The 22,725-nt window shown below is 35.3% G+C and overlaps 1 protein-coding gene across 1 annotated transcript; it reads left to right on the plus strand.

Annotated features, from left to right (window-relative positions):
* The first annotated feature begins 2,725 nt into the window (after positions 1-2,725).
* On the plus strand, positions 2,726-13,609 carry LOC117104046 (homeobox protein DLX-6-like). The gene is made up of 3 exons (XM_033244701.1): positions 2,726-3,187; positions 4,520-4,710; positions 13,007-13,609. The coding sequence occupies exons 1-3, from the start codon at positions 2,878-2,880 to the stop codon at positions 13,355-13,357; spliced, it is 852 nt and encodes a 283-aa protein (XP_033100592.1). The 5' UTR covers positions 2,726-2,877; the 3' UTR covers positions 13,358-13,609.
* Positions 13,610-22,725: the final 9,116 nt, after the last annotated feature.

Genomic DNA, 22,725 nt, shown 5'->3' on the forward strand with positions numbered 1-22,725 from the left:
GAATGAATTTTGGTCAATATACTATAGTCTGTTTATTATACTGTCGGCATTATGTGGGAACGACTATTAATCTCCGTTCTCATTGCAAACTGTTTATTACAATTAATGTATAGGCCTACCCGATTTTAATTACTCTCATTATAATCCGCATTGTTTATTCTTTAACTCCTCCCACTGCAGTGGTTATGTGTGTCCACTTTTTGCTAGTTTTTTCATGTACCTTGATAAAGACCTGAGGATAGGTCGAAATATTGGTTTTCTCCAATAAAGTGCTTCTGAAGTCTATACATGGTATTCGTTTTCTATATTCTTTTGTTTTATATATATATAAGATAAACTTAGACTCATTGTAAAGATTTTAAACAGTATTTTTTTTTCAAACTTATGTAAGCTGAATTTATGGGCCTATTGAGAAAAGCCAATCTCATCATAGCATTCCCCTATCAAAATGTTTCCCTTTAAAACGATAATTTGGGTATCGTTTGTGATTTACCTTAATCATCAGCAAAGTGTATAATAATAAGTAAAATTAAGTTACGATTATCGAATTATTCTAAACGTTTTGTTGAAATCGCAACATAAAATGGTCAATTAACGATGAATTATTCTCGATCGGTGGCTAAATGGTTGGCAATTCTAATCACAAGTGCTATTACTCATTCACCACTAAAAGTTTAAAGAGAGCAGCAAGTTCGATCAAAGTTTTAATCCACCTATTAGAGACCAGTTATGCACTCTTGTGTCAAGAGAAAAGTTTTAAAGACCGCATACCGGTAAATTGCCTAAGTTTAAGTATATCGACTGAAGAATCTTTCATAGAAAACAATAGTCAATTAAAGTTGCTAAAAGACTAACTGGTTTTCGTTGGGTACGCAGCCATCCGCTAACCGGACTGGCACCAATCTCGACTGAGCCCATCCAATCTAAAACAATAGTTGATAGTAAACACTGAAATGCTTAACCACTTATAGGAGAGTAGAAGCAGAATAGGGCTAATTTGGTAGTCGCCATTACAGAAGCCTAGATCACTTCAAAGTTTCATAGCCCAAAACAAGAGCCCGCTTAACTAAACTCAATAATCTGTACTTAATGAACAAAGACTGAATACTCGGCCGTCAAGTGTTTATATTGATAGGCAATAAGTACAAGTACTCTTACACAGTTTCACAAATGATTAAAAAAAAACAAATGAATATAAATTAACTGGCTAGTATCAGTGAAATTTAACGATGATAAATAATAATAATAATTAAGATGGATTTGCTTAGTCTGAAATTGAAGGTTTTGTTTGTTTGTGACTTCATGTTTGTGATTGGTTCATAACATAGGTGACGAATGGCTAGGTAAGCTTCAAAATGTTTCAACAAAATCCACAGACACCAATGTGTCGGCGGCGCCGGGGTTTCGCTCGCTGATATTCAGCTTTAAGTTCTGTTTTGTCCGATTGTTTTCTTTACGTCTATCGCTTTCCATTGTGTGATATTCTGTTAGTAATTTACCACTTGTCTATTTCAAAAGGACGTTTTATCTTTTATTTTATTTTTAACTTGTGATGCTTTTGTAAGAATCAATATAAAATTGGCATAGGGCCTACCATTTTAGTTTGTAAAGTACAGTACCGTAAAACGCTCTGATGTTCCTTTGAGTACCCTGTGTTCAAATGTAGGCAAAAAAGAAAGACAGAAAAATGGCCCAAGAAAAAAAAATTGTTTATTTAATGTTTGATTGTGTCACTCTTGCAACTTTATAAATTAATGCTGTTATTTTCCATATAATTGCAGTTTTTTTTTTTTTGCGAATTGCGAATTTATGATAATCATTTGGATGAATTTGTTTTAAAGTACATATCTTTAAATAAACAGACGTAAAACAGTGTGATTTAAATTATTCACCAAATTAAGCATCACAATTATTATTGAATTAGGCCTATCTGTCAACCAGTCTTCCTGATTACATTATATAGAGCACAAAAACGTTGAAATTAAATCAAGTAATTTTGAAGATTTTGTGATAACTGTTATTAATTACATAATAATTAGTGAAACCCTTGTTTTACATTTATAAACGTCCATTTCATTTTTTAACATACTGTTAATCGATCACCAAGCATTATTTATCAAAAACAGAAACTGGTAATGGGAAAAATAATGTATAAATCTAAATAAACTGCAAGTAAGCATTCAATTAGCAAAAGGCGAGTGGAGAGATTCGAGTAACAATTATTTTATATAATAAATGCACATATTATACTCTAATATTAACATAAGTTTACAACATTCATAGGCCTTGATTGATTTTATGTTCTCTAGGTTCCTATATTTTATTTCGAAAGTAGAGATAACTAGCCTTTAAATCATACAATACAATCACAACTTTATATATTGATTAATTACAAGTTACGGCTTTTATTTACGTAAACGGTTGAATTCTTTAATTAAGAATATACAAGAATATGCATACTACAATATTTGTCGGAAAAGGACATCTCTGTATAATTCTTTCTTTGAATGAAATAATTTTCTCAAATTCCTGTTGTCTGAACTACAAAAACAATTCATAACTTATAATGAATATTCATTAAATAAGAGAACACTGGCCAATGGAGTTCGCGGTAGGCTTGAAAGGGGAGGAGCGAAGCATCTTCATTGACGCCGATCAAGCGAAAAGTACATTGAATCATGACGTAATATGAGTGATTGTTGTCGAGAGTACAAATATCAATTGCCTCTGCTTTCACTGAAGACACCAAAGCAATTGTACGCCCGCCTCGGATAACAGGGATATTTTTTAAAACGTGTGTGATTTTAAGCAATAGTTTAATACTCGTAACGACAGGACAGGGGTTCGGACACACACTCGCCTGGCCATAAGGGGATCATGATGAACGTTATGGGAGATAGTTACGACCACCCGTTTGCATCGAAGTCGGCGTTTATGGATATTCAGCAGATGCAATCTCAGCCACTGGCGTACAGCGCTGTTAACCCTCACCATTATGTACCCCCTTCTATGAGATGCACAGCTGGGCCACCACAGACACACCATGAGGCTCACCCGTATGTATCTGCAGCCTCGATGCAGCACTCACGATCCTTGGGCTATCCTTTTTCAATGAATGCGATGGGCACACACCGTCACCATCCCTACACGAATGCGTATCCAACGGCATCAAGTCCCATTGCTGATGGTAAGCAACTTTCGGTCATATTTTATATGAAAATTCAATAAAGGCTTTTTAATATAAACATTTATAGAATTAATATTGTTGTGTAACTAGATTTAGTATAGATATTTAGTACTACAGTAAAAGCGGAAGCTACGAGGTTGACTTGTGTAAAACCAGTTAACGGCAAATCAGGGTTCCTCCATGGTACACCGTTTAGTAGGCCTACTGTGTGGTGTAAATTTTATTTTATATGGAGCTGACTCAAATGCATATAATGCTCACCCAAGATCCTGTGAATTCAACTTAAACTAGGCTTACATTCTATTAAGTATGATCTTCTTTTTCAGTTTATTTTAACACCCAGAAACATAAGATTCGATTGAATCCTACTGTAATTCATGTGAATATAATTTTGATGGTTTTATTAAGTTCATTAACAGGCTTTTAAACATGGTCCATGGATGTGTTGTTTTCATTATTTGCATCAAATTGCAATGACGTAAAAACAGTAACAGTCATTTTTATAATGAATTATATGAGCTTGATTAAGTACATTTCACGGCATCATCTCAATTTTACAGATTATGCTTATAGACATTTTCATACACTAACTTTCCACTAATCATGACAAATAACAGAGGACACAGTAAAAATAATTCAATAAATAGTCTACAGTACTCCAAACATTGCTCATATAATTATCTAGCGTTGTTTTTTGTGAGTACTTTTATTTTTTCAATGGGTGTATTCCAAGAGCACGGAATAAAGTTTATCCGTTAGCCCTAGATAATTAACGGATAATAAACTTTGTTTAAGCATGTTATTTGTTCATGGTTTCGCGACAGCAGGCTACTACTGGTGCTACAGAAATTTACAGAAATGTATGCGCATGTGTTCGCCATACAGCATTCCTATACACTTACTTTCTGACTATTTTGAACCTGCAGCATACTGTATTCATCCATATAAAGGCAACCTAGGCTATAAATATTTCTTATTGGTTTCAAACTTTATGACATGGATGAAAATTTAGGACCTTTATGAAAATGCTGTGCTCAAACGCAACACTAGGATACATTGACTACTGTTCCCATATACGTTTTGCTTATTTCTAATAGGGGCTACAGTTTAAAACTGTTATTAGTTTTTTTGTTCTATAATAAAGATTAAATAAATTGGAAAGTAGTTTGGTGGTAAATACGTTTGCTTGGTTCTTGTAATTCCTTTCACAGCACAGGATTTCAATTTTCTTACTACTAAATTCTAAGGGTTATCCTCTATAAATATGGTATGAAAACTATGCTTGCGTCAATATAAGATATTTGCAAAATCAATGTTAATATATTTTGACAGTATGTTGTGACGACAAATCTGATTTGAAAGAAGTGAAGTTAAATAGTAAAGGCAAGAAGATACGGAAACCACGAACAATATACAGTAGTATTCAATTACAACAACTAAATCAACGATTTCAGAGAACACAGTACTTAGCATTACCTGAACGAGCTGAATTAGCTGCATCTCTTGGTCTAACACAAACACAAGTAAGAAATTTCGATACGTGTGATTTAAATGTGAAGTGATATATTTATTTATTTATTTAACTGTTCTGCATAATGCTAAAATATATACAGATAATTCAAACATGTATTTTTCCTTGAAAGCTACAAATATATCTTATTAGGGCCCGCTTATAGGCCTACAACACGCCATTACACGCCTTATCAGCGATGCGTGTTGTAAAAACGGAATGGGGATTCCGTGTGATTACAAACACCTGGAAAAAGAGCTACTTCAAAAAAACCCAAAACATGGATTGGGATACCTACTTGTTGCGTATGTTTCTCAAGTCACAGGACATGTTGAATTGCAATGTTCTGATGTTCTTAATCGAAACCGAAGGTCTGCCACTGTAACCCCACTTAAACGCCTGTATGCCTATAGTGAATAAATGCAGTGAACCCATTTACTGTGTTTTAAATAATTGAAAAGAGGTTTTCTTCATCTACCATAAAAGTAAAACCGTAAAAAGAACTACAGATTTTCATTCGATTCAATATAGAAAAATAAGCCACATCAACAAAGAATTTTAATGACTACCGTGTCACATCGCCTTAACTGTGACGAAAATGTAATATCCATCTTTTATTGGCTACGATAAAGAGGGTAACCATGTAGGCATTTGGGCTAACCAGATGCGAGAGATATTGTAGTGCGATCCCTATTAAGACTGTTTATAGGCCTAGTATAATACATAGGCTAATATTGAAGCAGTATATAATTGAATGATTAGACAATTGGAAACTGTTGGGTTAGAGTATAATTCAATGTAACTCATATGAACAAGAAGTCTTTTGAGCGCGGCACAAAACAAGTTGGTGTGTTTCAACAAAAGTCAGTAAAATAAAGTCCATACTAGCAGTTTTTATGCTAACAATGTGTGTGGTTTGCCCATATGATGATGTCACATCACATCCATATTTTGGCAGATCGGACGCATTTGTCGCTTAAAACTTCATGGTGCCGACTGAGCTTTTACACACAAGGTAACGAAATAAAGAGAATAATAAACACTTTTGTATACTATTGTAAAACAATTCCCAACATATTGACTATACTGTAGGCTATACGTCCTCAAAAAGGTATACGCCCCATGTTTTCCCTTAATGTGACTGCGAAATTTCATCAGAGATTTAAGTAATATTTTCTGTTTATATGCATACCGGTACATCTATAGATTATAATGAATATTACCAAGGTTTAGAGAGAGAGAAATAAGAAACATGTCATATAGACCTAATTATGACAGTAATTCAAAATGACAGTATATATTCGTTAATTATTATTCATTATAAATAATTATAAATAATATTGTTAATTACTTTCTAGTGGAGAATTCTTGTATTAAAGCTACAGTATGAAGTCAATGTCAGGGACACGGTGTTTGGTTTTTGTTGATTGAATTGCATGGCAATGTTATTATTAAAACATTTAAATTATAAGAAAATAGGCATATTTAGTGTGAATAATAATAATAATAATAATAATAATAATAATATTAATAATAATAATAATATTAACACTAATGTATGACCACGAATACGGTACATACAGTAATGGGGCACAAGGTTTCCGTATTTTTCTTAACCCATGCACAGTACAAGTCGTCAATACAAATTATTAATTATAAACAGTTTCAATATTTTATAGTCATTTTAATGCCGTTGTGCATAATTTGAGTACAGCAAAGCTCGTGTTAAACCCAACGAACTTTGTGATTGAAAATAGTAGGTCTATAACATGTTTTGCCATCAGCACCTGTTGTGCCATGTCTGACCTTAAAGTACTTAATTAAAATTGATTCAATAGGTCTATAATCATAGTTAGTATTAATAAATATATATATCTTCTTCTATATAATTATATAGTAAGAAGACAAGGCAAAATAAAAATAAGTTTGTTGACCCCTTTTTTTAAAACTTGGCCTATGTACATTTTACAATCCCCAGTATAGTATCCCGTTAGCCACACTGTAAGCAATATGTATCCGTGTATATCTAGGACCGTGATAGGTCCCTATATGTGAATATTTATGATGTATGTGTTGTGGCCATTCAAAAGAAAAAATATGCAAAAAATGGACGCCTCATCCCCCATTGCCGGCGACGTGAACCATAGGCCTATGCAGGTTTTCCTTTAATATGAGACATAAGAGAATTAAAAAAAAAAAACCCTAATTTCTAATTGTCACACGTGGTTGAGTCTTCATACTTAATTTCCTTATATTTCGAATTCCAATAATCATTGTTTCCATATTTCCTTAATGAACTTCCGTTTGCCATCCATCATATTTGGCGCTTTCAGATTATTATTATTTTTTCTTCATTGCCTTTAGTTGTTAGCGTCTGTTAGCCTATCATTTTTTTGTTGTACGGAGTACAGTATATCCACGTGTTAAACTTCAGTAGAGGTAGAGGTAGGCAAAACATGTGACTTGCAGTAGGCCTATCACATTTTTTGAATATCTCGCATGCGTAAAAACACACCCAACAAATTGTTTTTTCCTCAAAGTATCACCTCGTCGACTTCGGAAAGTTCTCTCTAGTAGGCTCAAAACTGCAGCCTGTCTCACTCCAAATGATGTTCTATGTTTTTTTCAAGTATTTATTTAAACATGAGACTTGGAGTCTTAATTCCAGAAGACTAGCTTCAAGTACAGAAACATGGAAGAGTTGGTTTTAAGTCCTCGCGTCGATGCTAAATGCTACATTTAGCCGTCTCCCACGTGCGTAGCGATCGGACACTTACCGTAGCTCACATATCAGTGCCAACGAGGAGTGTCCTCCCAGCATCTGACGACAAACTTTGGACTGATTTCAGAAATATAACGTAGGCCTATCAATCATCTTATATTATATAGGTCTAGACTTAGACCTGATACATATTGGCCTTTTATACATTTCGTTCTTGGTATACTTCAGAAGAATTTCGCCCCGATGATCAATATATAAAAAATAAGTATTCTTGATATCCCAATACAATTACCATCGCAGATGTTAGAACTTAGATAGTTCGCATCCTTTGACGTAAGTCGCAATTGATCACGTGTGTGCTAGCGCTAATGAATTTTTTCTTTAGTTTTCAAAACCACCTGAATACCATTGTACTTTCTGCCATGTACTATTTGCTCTGGACCGGATCGGATGAAAAGCGTCAGTTTAATTGTACGCCGTACATGTATTGTTTAATTTCTTGCAACAACAGCTGCCTCGGCAACCGCATACATTCGAATAAAATATTGCCTATTTTTTTTAAATTTTAAATAATTTAATATAATCATAATTATTATATCCTTTTTAGCATTAAGCCTGTTATCATTATTCAATTTTATAAACTCCATTAATATCTATGCTTAGGCCTACAGTTATTACATGAGAGTTACGGTATTTTGACACGTGTAAGCCGTTTAACAGTAGGCCTAAATAATGAAAAAAATGTAATATTAGAAAAAGAACAATACATAGGCCTATTAGGCCTATTGGCAATGTACTGTACAATCAATATTAGAACAATTGTAATGTTAATTGAAAAGCAATATCAATTTGTGATAACGAATATTTAATGTAATGAAGAGTAGATGGTACCGTACTATAATACGTAGTATTATTATTATAATAGCTAAAAGTCTTAGCTTTAATTGATAGAACTAATCATTAATCAGTATCGTTGGCGCACAGAAATACTCCCTAATCTTAATTTGATCATGTACAACAGTCTTGTCCTAGTCATTGAGAAGTTAAACACAGAGCATGGAACAGGTCATAAAGCCATTAAAATACACGCGTACAATCAACTGAATTAACCGTCCTCGTTAAAAAAAATGTAAACACAAGTTATGTCTAGTGGGACTTTCATTTTAGATTTGTACTAAAATACATTTACGTACAGTAGGGTAGTGTTTGCAGTATCCACAAAATCTAGTATAGTTTATAGAAACAAAAAAGAACTTAGTTTAGTCTGGATGGCTTACTGTTTAAGACGAGCCTTCGAGTCAGTGCCTTTGGCAATGGCAGTAGCAGACACAAAACAAGTTAGTATAATAGTAAATAGAAGTTTTATTTACTCAACATATAAAGTATAACAAAATATCGAAACTGATTGATTACTAGGTGTCGCTGACTCCATCGCAATAACAACTTCAGTCCTGTTTACCGTTCCGTAAAAGAAATTAGTAAATCTTAATTACAAACAAATCATATTTTAAAATGTAATCGCAATACTTACACCAATATAAGCAACCCCAATCTCCCCAAGATACAAAAGGTGGAATAACATGGGTGCCACAGAAAGTGGGTCCCAATGGTGTGTTTCCTATTGAAACTTCGAGCATAGATTTTTGGGGGAATTGCTTCTCAATCAAAAACTTACTAGAAGATCCATGAAAAACATTATCGTTTATTAACAGCAATGTTAAGTATAAAATTATACGAAATCCAATAATGATTTATTTAAAATACTTGTAGTGTGCTATTCATCTCTCTCTAATTGTGTGTTAAACTCAATAGTAAAACATATAACAACAAAACTAGTCATATAACTTTTGTATGCCAATATAGTTTGAAACAATGTGAACTTGGAAATCGGACAATGACCTTCCGTGAGAGTGATGGCTATTGTTTGAGTAGTTTAGGATTTTCACCCTAAACATTAAGCCCACATGGGAAAAACATCGATCGATCGGAACAGCTTCCGTATGGCTGATGCTTAAACCGGATGGTGAAGAAACTACGGACTGTATAGTCCTAATTTTGTTCTTAAAGAACGACCGATTTTTGTTTGGTTAAATTATACATCATTCTTGACATTGCATAGCATATTCGAGCACTCTTTCTTCAATTATTTGATTACACACACACACACACACACACACACACACACACACACACACACACACAACACACACACACATATATATATATATATATATATATATATATATATATATATATGTGTGTGTGTGTGTATGTGTGTGTGTGTGTATATACAGGACTATATGTATATATATGTATACCAAAATGTGGAATAACATATATATATATAATATATATAATATATAATATATACATATATATGTGTGTGTTTGTGGGGGTGTGGGTGTGTGTGTGTGTAGGTTTACTTGAATTCTGATGTTTTTATACACATAGAAAAATGCTTATTTAAAAGGAATGAAGAAGAAAGGAATCTGATAGTTGACCGTTAACGTATAATAGGACACTTAACTTTAAACATAATACTTCTTCAATTCATCGGCACGCGGGATGATTCTGATTAAGCCTCCTTTGCTATTGTCATCACAGTATTGTGTAATTTACCCACATTGGAACATTAATGCATGTCCAGTCCTACTGTCTGTAGACTGGACATATCACCTGCAGGACACTGGACAAATCTTTTACCACCTGTTGCGACTCCGCAGTCGAATATTATTCACATGCACGAGTGCCATACACAAAGCACACTTGTTGTTAATGAGAGGGCCCCCGAGTCAAATAGTGAATTGTTTAATTAAGCCATTTATTGAATTTTATTAATTAATGAACACGTGTTAGGAAACAATCTGGTCTTTTGACTTTTGCTACTCTCAGCTGCTGAAAAAATGGGAGTAAATTTTAGTTATTCAGTTTGAGAGACGAGGCAAAAATTACATTTAAATAATAACAATAATAATATTACTAATGATATTTGTAATGATGAAATGATAGTGGTGGTGATAATGTTTATGTAGTATAAAAATTGTAGGCATAATATACATCCTCCTCATACTTAAGAGACTCAGCCAACGTCATTCTATACTAAAGTCATGTGCAGTAGTTCTATAGCGGCCTCGTTGGTTCAACGCAGCGAAACTCGGAATCGAATTTGTCTCAATTTCGTATGATCGCGACAGGGCGTCGAGCTACTGAACGTTCCAACGGTTCCAACGATGGTCTGATTATCCATACCATGAAGGTATAAAATAAATTTATACATATATTTTATACCGCCATGTCCATACTGCCACCACCTCAGCAAACGAACTGGATTGCGTCGATTAGCCTATAAATGCTGTCACGAAGCGCAGTTGTAACTAGCTGGAAATCGGCGCATTGGTGTTCGAACCTACGTATACACACTCCTGGGTGGAGAGAGATAACCGTGGGTATAATACCCTGCCCAAGGACACCGACGAAACGGACAGCGAGGGAACGAACTCCGACATCAATGTTTAGAGCCCAATTTTTCTCATTTTATTCACATCAACTTATCACCAAAATAGGCCTATGATTATTATAACGATATTTTCGCTTGTCACTCATTGTGTAATTATGCTTAATGCTATATACATGAAATTATTAGCTAAAAATATTTTTTGAATCCATCTTTTATGTCAGTTCAAAATTTATCCTCCATTAATCTTTTTGTCATCTACTAAATGAACAAAACATCGAAATTCGGTTACAATACACAGTCGGCTATTAAGCGAGTAACAGAGATTGTTTTGAACAGTACCGTACCAGAAGTGATAGTACATTGCCCCATTCACAAGCCGAAAACTTGCATCGTACTAGCCTAGTAGTAGTATAAATAGTCAGCCTATTGTACCTTTAATATCTATGATTGATACGGATGAGCTAACCGCCGGGGTCCCTGGGAATGGAAGTTTTCCCCAGAGCTGGTTTTGATCTCCGGGAGTTAGATTTTTTCCCACTGTTTATTTTGACTTGTTTCCGCTCTGCTTTTCCTTTTTAAAATTTGACAATAAAACTAAATGAAATGAAATGACTTTTAATCGTAGTCACACCATTGCCGGTCAGTTTAACAGGGTGTCGGGCTTCCCATTAGATCGTATCTTTTGTTATGATGTACCCCACCCACCCCGGGACTAATCTTTATATGTTCTGACCAAACACAGGGCCAAACATATGGTTTACCCCACTTTCTATTCCTATATCACCATTTCACCATTGAAATAGAGATGAAAGGTTTTTCGAGAACAACTTAATCTCAAGTGGGATTAGGCCTACAGCTCGGCACTCCAGCGACGATGATAAACTGGTACATGCCTACCCCATGTCACAAAGTCATTATGTTTAAAGTTTAAAATATAGTTAGGCCTAATGATGTACGATATTATATACAAAATTAAATGTCATTTTTTGATATTAGCGTTGAAAAATACCTTTTTTGCTTTAACCTATTTTGGATTCATACAGGAGAGCGTCTACCAGTCGTGCGCATGCGCAACATTATCTTGCTGCCGATCCATACAAATAAAGCAAAAATTAAAAAGTGTTAAAAAAATTCAAGATCACAATTAAAATGATAAACTACTATATCGTTTACCTGCTCCTGCTTGTGAAAACATGTTGACTATTTTGTTGTAATTCCTCAATTTAAACCTTTCAGACTTTTCTGTTGGTTTACTTAGCAGGTATAATATCTAATGTGTTATAATTCGTCTCCTTATCACTATAATAATTAGTTGCACAATTAATAAAACCATCAAAGTCGTCCCTTATTAAACCATAATTAGGAATAGCATAATAATATTAATCTATATAATTACACGCTATTAATTTGGCAAAATTTAAACATTGTTAGTAATTATACGTTAGTAATTTGACGTAAGTGTTACTCGGTACGTAATAGCGAGAGGATACCAATTATACCATTATAAAATATAACACCATTATTACGTGTTGAACCCTGGGAGGGTATAATGCCCTGTCCTTAAACCTCATTCAAACTGACACTCGCTCAGAATCGAGCCTGCGTTTCTATATCATCGCTTGGCCAGTCAAGCTCCGAATCAACGTATCCTTGAGGAAGCGCAAAATATGTCATTGTTCCTATTTTTTTCGATCTTGTTCGAAAAGAACATGCTAACAATTGGGTATGGCACAATGAACTGTAGGCTGTTTCTGTTTTATGTCTTTTTTTTCTGCAGTGTGTTTATGAACAAAACCACCCGGTGTATCGCTCGGCTGCAAGGTCGGAGATATTGATATATAGCAAGTCAAACCTACCAAAAAGTACAAAATCTTTTAGAAAAAAAACCTCTATTGTTATTTTATTTCTCAAGCGTTTATTATGTTGATTAAAAAATGACACACTGTTGAATTGTATAAGCATGAGTAAATTTGTGTTATACAGCACTGATTTATTATTACATATCATATAATAATCGCATCATATCATTAGGCCTATATAATATTATATCAGTATGTTAGTGATTATATCATTGTTTTTAGTTGTATATTGCTCAACTAACTATCTTACTGGTATTTTCCATTTTTGCAGGTCAAAATTTGGTTCCAAAATCGACGATCAAAATACAAGAAAGTGATAAGGCAACAGCAACAAATAACACAAAATAAACACAGTTCACCGGCGACGACACAACAACAACAAATTCCAACGCTCGCTTCACCTCTCAAGGCTGCAAATACACAACTTGAAGAACAGCCACCATCACCGGACACGCCATGGGAAATGAGCGCAAACGCTAAACATCCCGCTAATTCGTACGTGCAGCAGCAATACGGATGGTTCCCTCAGCCTACCGTTCTTTCTCACCAAAATTTCCACCATCAACACGATAGCAATGGAATACATCGCCAGACATTCACGAGTCCACAGCAGACAATTTGAAAAGACAATTAAAAAACATAACGGACACAATAGTTTACACGAAAGATTATTTATAAATTGTCGCTTGAGGTTATTCCGGCGGTATAGTACGGTACGGTACATTCCGAATAATGCATCCGAGAATATTAGATGTTGAATCCAGCGCGCGATCTGTGGACCTCGGCTAAACAGGCAATACTGTACATTCCTGAATAAGCCATCTCGTACGTATGCGCATTTAGAACTACGAGAGCGCCTATTAGTGATGATGAAATTGAAACTTCATTTTGACGCAATAATAGAAGATCGATATAGGCCTACGTGTTAGTAAAAGAGAGTAAAGACTTTGTCATTGTTATGTCGTTTGCCGTTACGTCCGATTTTGATTGGTTTTAACTAAACATGCTCAAAACCGTCACTGCATTTTCCTCATCTGCTCTCTCAGAATATAGACCTATATATATATACCTGCACAAGGATAATGCGACTGATCACCACACATCATGGTACCTGTTTCACATTATCACAGCTCAGATAAGGAGAAATTTAGGTATACATGTGAATAGTATCTGTGAGCGGCATGGATTCGCACACGAAAAAAAAAAATGCCATTGCCCTTCATGAAATACAGAAAGTGTGATTGCATGTTTAGTTTTATATTAGGGAGATTTCGCAATCTTACGAAAACGATAACGAATACAAATACGTCATTTTCGTTATCGTCATTCGTGTCTGAAACATTCATGACAATATGCTGTACGAGCTGAATATGATCCTTGCTTCACGCAAAAGACATGAATCGCCTACGGTGTGACAAATATGCTACTGTAGGGGAAGGGTTGTCTAAATAGTTGATGACGTAACCGTATTCGTTATCGTTTTCGTAATCTTGCGAAAACTCCCTATTGGCACAGTCAAATCGACACCGAATTTACCGTAATTATAATGATGATGATGATGATGATGATGATGATGATGATAATGATGATGATGATAATGATGATGATGATGATGATGATGATGATGATGATGATGACAATCAAAATAATGATGATGCTGATGTGGATGATAAAAATAAAGATAATGATAATAATGATGAAGAATATTATGATGATTGTGATGATGATGATGATTAAAGTTTATGGTTATAGATAAAGGCCTCTAATTGTAGGCATGAGAGTGCCTTGCCTTTAATTAAGTTGAGAATATCATACGTCAGAACTGACGAAACAGAAGAGGTGCGCCAAACCCGTCAACATTTCGTCAGCTAGATTAAGATTCTAAACGTACGGATTTAAATATGAACATGTCTATTATTGTATTCTATATTGTAACAATTTTCAAAGGTCAAACAATTCATATTTTATATCAATATTTATGAAAATCTACATTCCATGTAAGTGTGTGTGTCTGTATGATTATAAACGGCCCATTCTTAGGGGAAATATTAGTATTACGGTCACTGCATAAATCCACGGAGGCATATTATTATTTCGAAGTCGATTAACCACTAAAGACAACAAACTTAATGAGATTGGAAAAACCATCTTGTATTTTTTACTTCAATCACTTGGAGGCCCGGCTGTATACGGGTAACTACGCCTAAACGATAGTTGTGTATGTGTTTTAATAGAAATATTATGTTTAGTCGTTGTTAACAAGGAGGCCTATGTACATAACGAGAAATAAAGTTAAACATTTTATCTGTATATTGTTGATTCTGCATTATTTACAAATGTAATAAAAAAAATAGGCCTGTAGAACACAAAGAAAAGTCGCAATGATATTGCTTCATTGTAAGCGTTTTGTGTACTTATTATAATATCATCGCATGTAAAGACCAATCGAATTTCCTGAATGCCTGTAATTGTTATGGTCCAAATAATGAAAATGAACTGTTATATTATAGCCGACAATATATTTAGGAAGTGGTTATTTAAATAATAATGGTGGAAAACATGGGTAAGTTTGGTTGTAATTTAAAGTTGGCCAACACGTATCCCACTACGTGACAAAACACGTATTTGACATTGACATTTTTACAATTATTGATTTCGTTTATGATGACTCAAACTATTTTTGGCTATTTAGATACAAAAACAATCTAGAAAAAAACATGTACTGCTGCGTCCCCCTTCGCTCTATTGCACTAGAACAGAAAGGCTTGCGATCCTTCACCCTGCTGTTTTGGGCAGCATTCTGCTAAAACCTTCGTCTCATTCAGGCATTTGTTGGTGTGCCAGACTAGATGGCGCTTCCTGTAAGTCAGAGCGTCTTTGTAGTGCTTTGTCCTAGCATGCACTCTCCCCCTGGTTGCCGACAAAAATGCTTTGTGGCCACAATGTGCTCCGCGCATTGCCGATGCCCTTTTTAATACCAACGGCATTACATCGTCGTTTTAGGCCTCCTCAACGAACTTCAGTAACTTTTGTGTGGATGGAAAGCTTCTTACACTTATTCGTTCCTATTATAGCTCAAACTGCAATGGGTCCTGAAAATCAAGGCTTTCAAAATGACTGGTGGCAGTGTGGCCGAGTAGTACACCTATGAAACAGTATTAAATATCACAGTGTTGTCACATGTATCACCGAATTTTTACTTATTCAATTATATTTAATTCGTATTTACTATTTGCGTTCACTTTTAATAATAATAATTTAAAAAAAAACCAAGTTGGGTGTGGTGGATAGAAAATATGGATTTTATTCCTTTTGAGCTAAAATGTATTGTTGATAATGATAATCATAACAATGATGGATAATTTTTGCCATCTTTTTTTTTTTACGTGTTACTTACTATATCGTTTGCTGTGATTTTGAAGTCACAGAATTCAAACATTTTGATAAATAGCCCTTGACGCTGGGTTCCCGGAACGCCGCCCTCAGCGGTGTGTGCGAAACTCGGAGTCAGAAGTGGAACGTGAAATTTCGATATGGTTTTGTAGTCAGATTTGCAAGAAACAAACAAACCTTGTAGTTATTAATATTTTGGTTATAATAGAAAATTGTATTTTTTGGTGACGTCACACTCACACTATAGTTAGCATGCAACGTCATAAGCTGGATTACGTCACCTTTTCTTGGTAAGGCAAACTTTCCCGACGTGCTTTTTTTTTTTGATAAACAAACACCACTGCTTTGCACATGGATGCCTTGCCTAGCTGAGGCTACAAAGGCTGCATTGTTAGCATTGTAAGGTATAATACTTAAACAAGGTAGTCTGCAACTGAATTGTTCTTTGTTATTTTTCTTTCTTATTTTAATTTATTTCTTTCGAAAGTGTACTTTCTATCACATATAATTGCACTGTCTACTTAGCCCTATGCCTAGTCTTATTATGCTTCATCGTCCCCCGCTACACAGTACATCAGTAGGATAGCCCCCCCCCCCCACACACACACACGCACGCTACAGTACAAACGTTTGCTAGGCAACAGAACGTGATTGCACCTTCCTTCCCAGGTGTTCATGTAACATTTGCATATTGTTAGCTAATAAATTAAAACAACGAGAAACAAAGAGTATGCAATTTAACCAACTAACTTATTTTCAAATCCGTTTTACATTTTATATTATTAAAAAAAAAATGTTGCAATACAATTCTATAAAAAAAAAAAACACCGTATTACATTACAATACTATCCTCCCATCATGGCGAAATCCCGGTTTTTCATAATCCATGTGATTGTGAATTATTAACAACAAAATTACGAATAAGAATAATGTCTTACTGTAAATTGTAAGACCACCAATTCGTGACAATATTATACTACGATGAATTAAGAAAACACAATGTCACCGGGAACGCCACAGTACAAGCTTATAATTGAAAGTGAAGTTATAAATTGTGGAAATTTTGCCTGAAATCTGTAAACCACGAGATTGCTCCCCGATCAATATGTATTCCAAGCATCATGAGGATATCCAAACGAGCACTTGTCATAGTAGAAAACGTAAACCATTTTAATTAGTCCCATTGAACAGGGGCGGATCCAGAATTTTTCAAACTGGGGGAGGGGCATTTGTATTTTTTTTTCATTTCAATACATAGCATTAATATGCACTGACATTTAAAAAAATAGTGTCTAAATGCTGTTTTGACACTTGACACTGTTCCGCTGACTTACGTTCCAATAGATGTTTGAACTTAATTAATTCATTGTGAAGAAGGATGAATATATGTTGTTTCATGAACTTAATTCAATTTGAAAAGTAATATATACGATAGTCGGATAAATTATAATAAAACGGCATATGAATTTATGTTATTATTGTTATTATTATTATTATTATTATTATTATTATTATTATTATTATTATTATTATTATTATTATTATTTTTAGTATTGTTGTTGTTTTTGTTATTATTGTGATGAAAAGTTGACACAATTAACGGTACACTAGTAGGTCAATGAAGGCGATATGGTTGCTAAACGAACAGACATGTAAAATATTTTTTTTATTCTTTTTATTCCCCGACGGAATGTATTCGTCTTCCCCGACGGGGGTGGGGGGCCTAGGCTTTTCCGACTAGGGGGCTATTAGCGGGCTATAGCCCCAGCCCCCCCCCCCACTCTGGCGCCACCACTGAAAATGAGTACCGCGGCGTACTCATTTTAACAAAGCATTTGCATCCCCTCTTGGAAAGAGGGAACTTGGAAATAATTGTCTCCATATCTTCGCTAATTAATCCCCGTAATTTAGTTTACACGTTTGCATGGAGGGAGCACTTAAAATGTACAATAATCATTCCACTACCCGACAAACCCCGAACTTTATTCATGCATTACATAAATAGTTTCATCTCGCTGTACTCAAACATCACTGGCGCATGGTATTACAACCAACTGAAAGCCGACCATTTTCGGTCACACATTACTCTCCATATAATAACGCAGCACCCCCTAGTTCCGTCACCTCTGGATAATAATTATTGTCTTCTTATCTATGTGATGAGCCATTAAATATCCTCACATCAAAGAGGGCGCTGTTAGTATTTAAGAATAAAACATAATAATAATGTCGTCCAAGTTAAGTAACATGACGAACAAGAGTAAAATAAGTATAATACATTTCAGTTCAGTTTATTTGACAATCTCCCAGAACAAATAGGATGGTTGAAATACAGACGACAAAAATTGTATAATAAAAAAGAAGAAGAAGAGAGAAAAAAGCCTCAAGAGCAGTTCGAAATACAGGTGTGTGTGTGTGTGTGTATATACGTGAACACATGTTGATTCTAAAGCATAATAAACTATAGGGCGTATATTAAAATTAAAATTGAGCATTAAAACATTCAGGGTAAAAGTATCTAATACAACGGAATCATTAATTAACAACATATCAACAGAGTCATCCTTATGCTAAAGGTGACTTTATCCACAGATTAGCGTTTTATATAATAATATTCGTAAGGAATACGGAATAAGCCAGTTGAAATTTCTTCTCACCAGACATCTACTCGATCTAAACAGATTGAATCTTTTGGACCTCATAATTAATTTACCATATTAAGAGGATGTTTGATATCTTTTGGAATACTGGAGGAAATAAAAAGTATCTGTGAAGACAACAATTAAATCAATACAACGTTCTATCACAAGACCCAGTGACGTATCTGGAGTCGTGAAATGAAGGAAAAAAAGTGGGGGGGGGGCGGGGGGAGGCTGAAGTAGCTGTATGACTAAGTGAGGGGGCGCTAGCTCGTAAAATAAGGTGATGTGAGGTCATTTTTAATTACCTGAGAGTGATTTCCTGCTCGAGCACTTTCGATGAGGGGTGGGGGAGGGGAATGACTTGTGAGGGAGTAGCCAGGTTTTTTTTGGGGGAGGTGGTGTCCCTCTCCGTAAGACTTGCTTACAATGATGATGGCTAGTAGTTTTCTATAATTTCACTGTTCCCTGATTAAACCTTCTACAACAAACATCGTCCGAAGACGTAATACTAACTTACATAATTATCTAGTGAAAAAAAACCAAAAAACAAATACGAAGAACGAAAATTAATAATAGGCCTAGTATTAATTTTATTAAATAAGGAACATGATGGCGATGTGATATCAGCTACATACTGTAGCTCTCTTTCAAATTGATATGCAATCAAAGAAATAATATTTAATTTCATTTTCTATGGCCGTTAAAAAGTATTATTTAGCTTTAGACCTACACGTTGTAAAAGCCACTCTAAATCATGTGTTATCTAACAACAATGTGGCCGCAATTGTAAATACAGACAAGACGTGAAAGTTAGGATAAAACTAATCTGAGAGGGCGCTAGGTAGTATAACAGGAAAAAGGCGTACCTGTTGGTCGGCTTTTTGTTATACCATTCTTGTATTACCAGAACATTAAAAGCGTCCAGCGTCGCCAGTTTCGAAGGACCTGCAGGACACTTTGTACACATTAACTGAAGTTTATTTCCAACAAACTTTCATGGCCCTTTTATAAGTGCTCCCTACACCTACAAAAGAAAACAGGGGTTTCAGCAAGGACTGTATATTACTGCCATTACCACCAATAGAACCCGCCACATGGGTGGCGCGGCGGTCGGTTAGGGATGTATTCTAATGGCATAAGGACACCAAAGGTCGTAAGGTCGAATGACGTCTTGGTATTAAATTTAATTATTTTTCTTTCAAATTTAAGACATTTTATTTTATTAATTTTTTTTAATTTTTATTATGGACCCTTGTCGAAAACACAATATAAAACACAAAACACAGCTGGATGTAGCCTACTCCTATCATCATTACCCTTCTTCATATTCTTCCGTCCTCTCATTTTACTAATATTTATTTTCTTACGATATAAAATCAAAAGCCGAAAATATCTGAAAATGTTCACAAATTTGATTTTGATAGGGACGAAAGTTTAACGATCTGCTTATGTATTGATCAACTTGTTCATAAAATCCAAAGTACATCTATGTTTGAAACATATGAATGTAGTCTTAAAAAAAAATTAATAGAACGCTAAATTTTAGTATTCTGAATCATTAAAAAAATAAAAATACCGCTGTAGTAGGCTTATTAACAAAAGCCGTTCTATCCTGTGTTGGCGACTGTCTCGCTAGTGAGAAGTAGGTCCGAATAAAAACACAGTCATAAGAATTCTAAATTCAATGACTTGATTTTAATGTATACATTTTGTGCACTATTCGGAGTAAGTTGTGACCATCTATTTAATTTCAAATCAGCTTCACTCGACGGGGAGTCAGCCAATCTGATTCTTCGCCTTCCTCTCATCAAGCCTTTGGACTGGAAATGGGATAAGTTAAGTTATACGTCATGTAATATCAACTTTACTTCCGATCTCTTTTAACATCTTTAGATACGGCTGCTAGAGAAGCATTAATCATGATCAATCATCAAAGAAGCTGCTTGTCTATAATAGCGCCCTCTATTTTCCATAAAATTCACTACACCGCTATCGTCGGGGACAGCTACGCAGTGCAAGGATTGCAGTGAAAACGCTGTAGCGACTGTGTAGCGATTCTATGGAAATCAGGCTTACGCAGCAACGATTGCAGCGAAAACGCTGGAACGACTTTGTAGCGATTCTAACCAGGCTTCATATGTATTTACACCGATCCATTGATACTACTGTATAATAATGTATTTATGGTATCGTGATCATGTCGCGTTAAGATGAGAACATGATATAATAATAGAAATGTTCAACGCAAAAGTCATGAAAAAAGATTGCTTTTTTTGTGAAAATGTTAACTCGATACATAATTAAACCAGTTTCTTTCGATGCAAAACCAAGAATAACAACTTGTGATATAAGGCGAGATAAAAACAAAATTACATCAACATTTAAATTAATATACTAAACCAATCATAGTGGTGGATCTAGGATTTAGCAATGGTGGTGGATAATGGAAGGTGAGAAGGCACGAGCGGGGGTGGGGCGTGGTTTTGGGAGGGGCATCCCCTCACATTTGAGTTTTTTGGAATTATAGACTGCTAGACGATCTTAGGTGGCATCTGAAAAGAAGTAAGCGTAAAATAGAAAGTGTATGTTTTACCAGAGTACACGAGAAGCACACAAACAAGACGAGTGACCATTATTTAATTTTTCACGGTAGACGGAGCGGGGTGGCTAGCCACCCTATTCACCCCCACCCCACTAGATCCGCCGCTGTATACTACGTTAAAGAAAGTAGCTGGAGATTTTATACTAAATAATATTCTTGTCTCGAAATTTTCAAGTCGAAAAGAAATGAAATTATGTCTATAGTATATGGACGAAATGTTTCGCATCATAAACCTTAATAGTTGAATGGTTTTTGACACAGGTTGGCATTCAAAGACTGGAGCCACTGCCGATGATAATGTTTACGACTTGTCTGGACGTGGATGCAACTGAACTATTTTTGTCAAAGCCGAGAGAAACATTTCCGTGAAGATGACGACAGATTTAAGATAAATTACAAATTCACCAGTCTGCTCACCATTCTAATTCTTTAAAATTATTAAACCTGTTCAGTATCGACCGGTCGTTCGACCGTCTGCCCACAAATCCACCTCCGCTCCCCGTGAGTGATAAAGCGATGCCGTCTGAGTGTCGGTGACATTCTGGACGGATTGTCGTTGACAACGATACGTTGCGCACCCATCGTGGCATTGCGGTCTTTATAGAATCGCTGCGGCCGAAGACCCTCGGTTGCAGTGAGTGCCTGGCTTAAGTGTGAGCAATCTGACGTAGGCCTACATGTTTAACTGGGAACCATCAAGGGGACTTAGTATCAAGGTACATTCTACCAGCTTACATGCGCGTAAAATAGGCTACGCGCCGCATGACAGTCAGCCAATCGCAAACTAGGAAAACTCATTTTTGTTACATGCGTTAAAGCACACGGTAGAAGAGTATCATTTAATCGTGCTGCAACAAAAATGTAGGCTACTGAGTATGTTGTCGCTGATGGCAGTTAGAGCCAGCTACATACACTGCCGTTAGTTACACAGCTGTGAATATAATCTGCGTACCTGCGTGGCGCTAATGATTACACCTGTACTCGTGCCAGTTTATCATTCTTGTAAACATTAAACTGTTGCGTTTTTATTAATGTGCCCACTGGCTGAAAATTTAAGAAAAACATAGCTACAGTGTCCCCAGTTACTGTGATGTTATAATTCGCGTGTAGTTTTTAATTGAGATGTGCCGAATGTGTCTCGACTTGGGCAGGCTGTTATGATAGCTATAGCCATAATAACTCCATGCGATAACTAAATTTGGTCTTGATTCCTCAATGTCCTTGACAGTGACTGTATAACCTAGTTTCATGGTGCGACATTACATAATTTACATTGATTTTACTTGCACTTTGACGTATATAATGCTTTCAAATCTGTTTTTTATTTGATTCACTTCTTACTAAATATAAATG

The sequence above is a fragment of the Anneissia japonica genome, unplaced genomic scaffold, assembly GCF_011630105.1.
Source record: "Anneissia japonica isolate Jap-2015-1 unplaced genomic scaffold, ASM1163010v1 scaffold287778_len1315358_cov176, whole genome shotgun sequence".
Lineage (NCBI taxonomy): Eukaryota > Metazoa > Echinodermata > Crinoidea > Comatulida > Comatulidae > Anneissia > Anneissia japonica.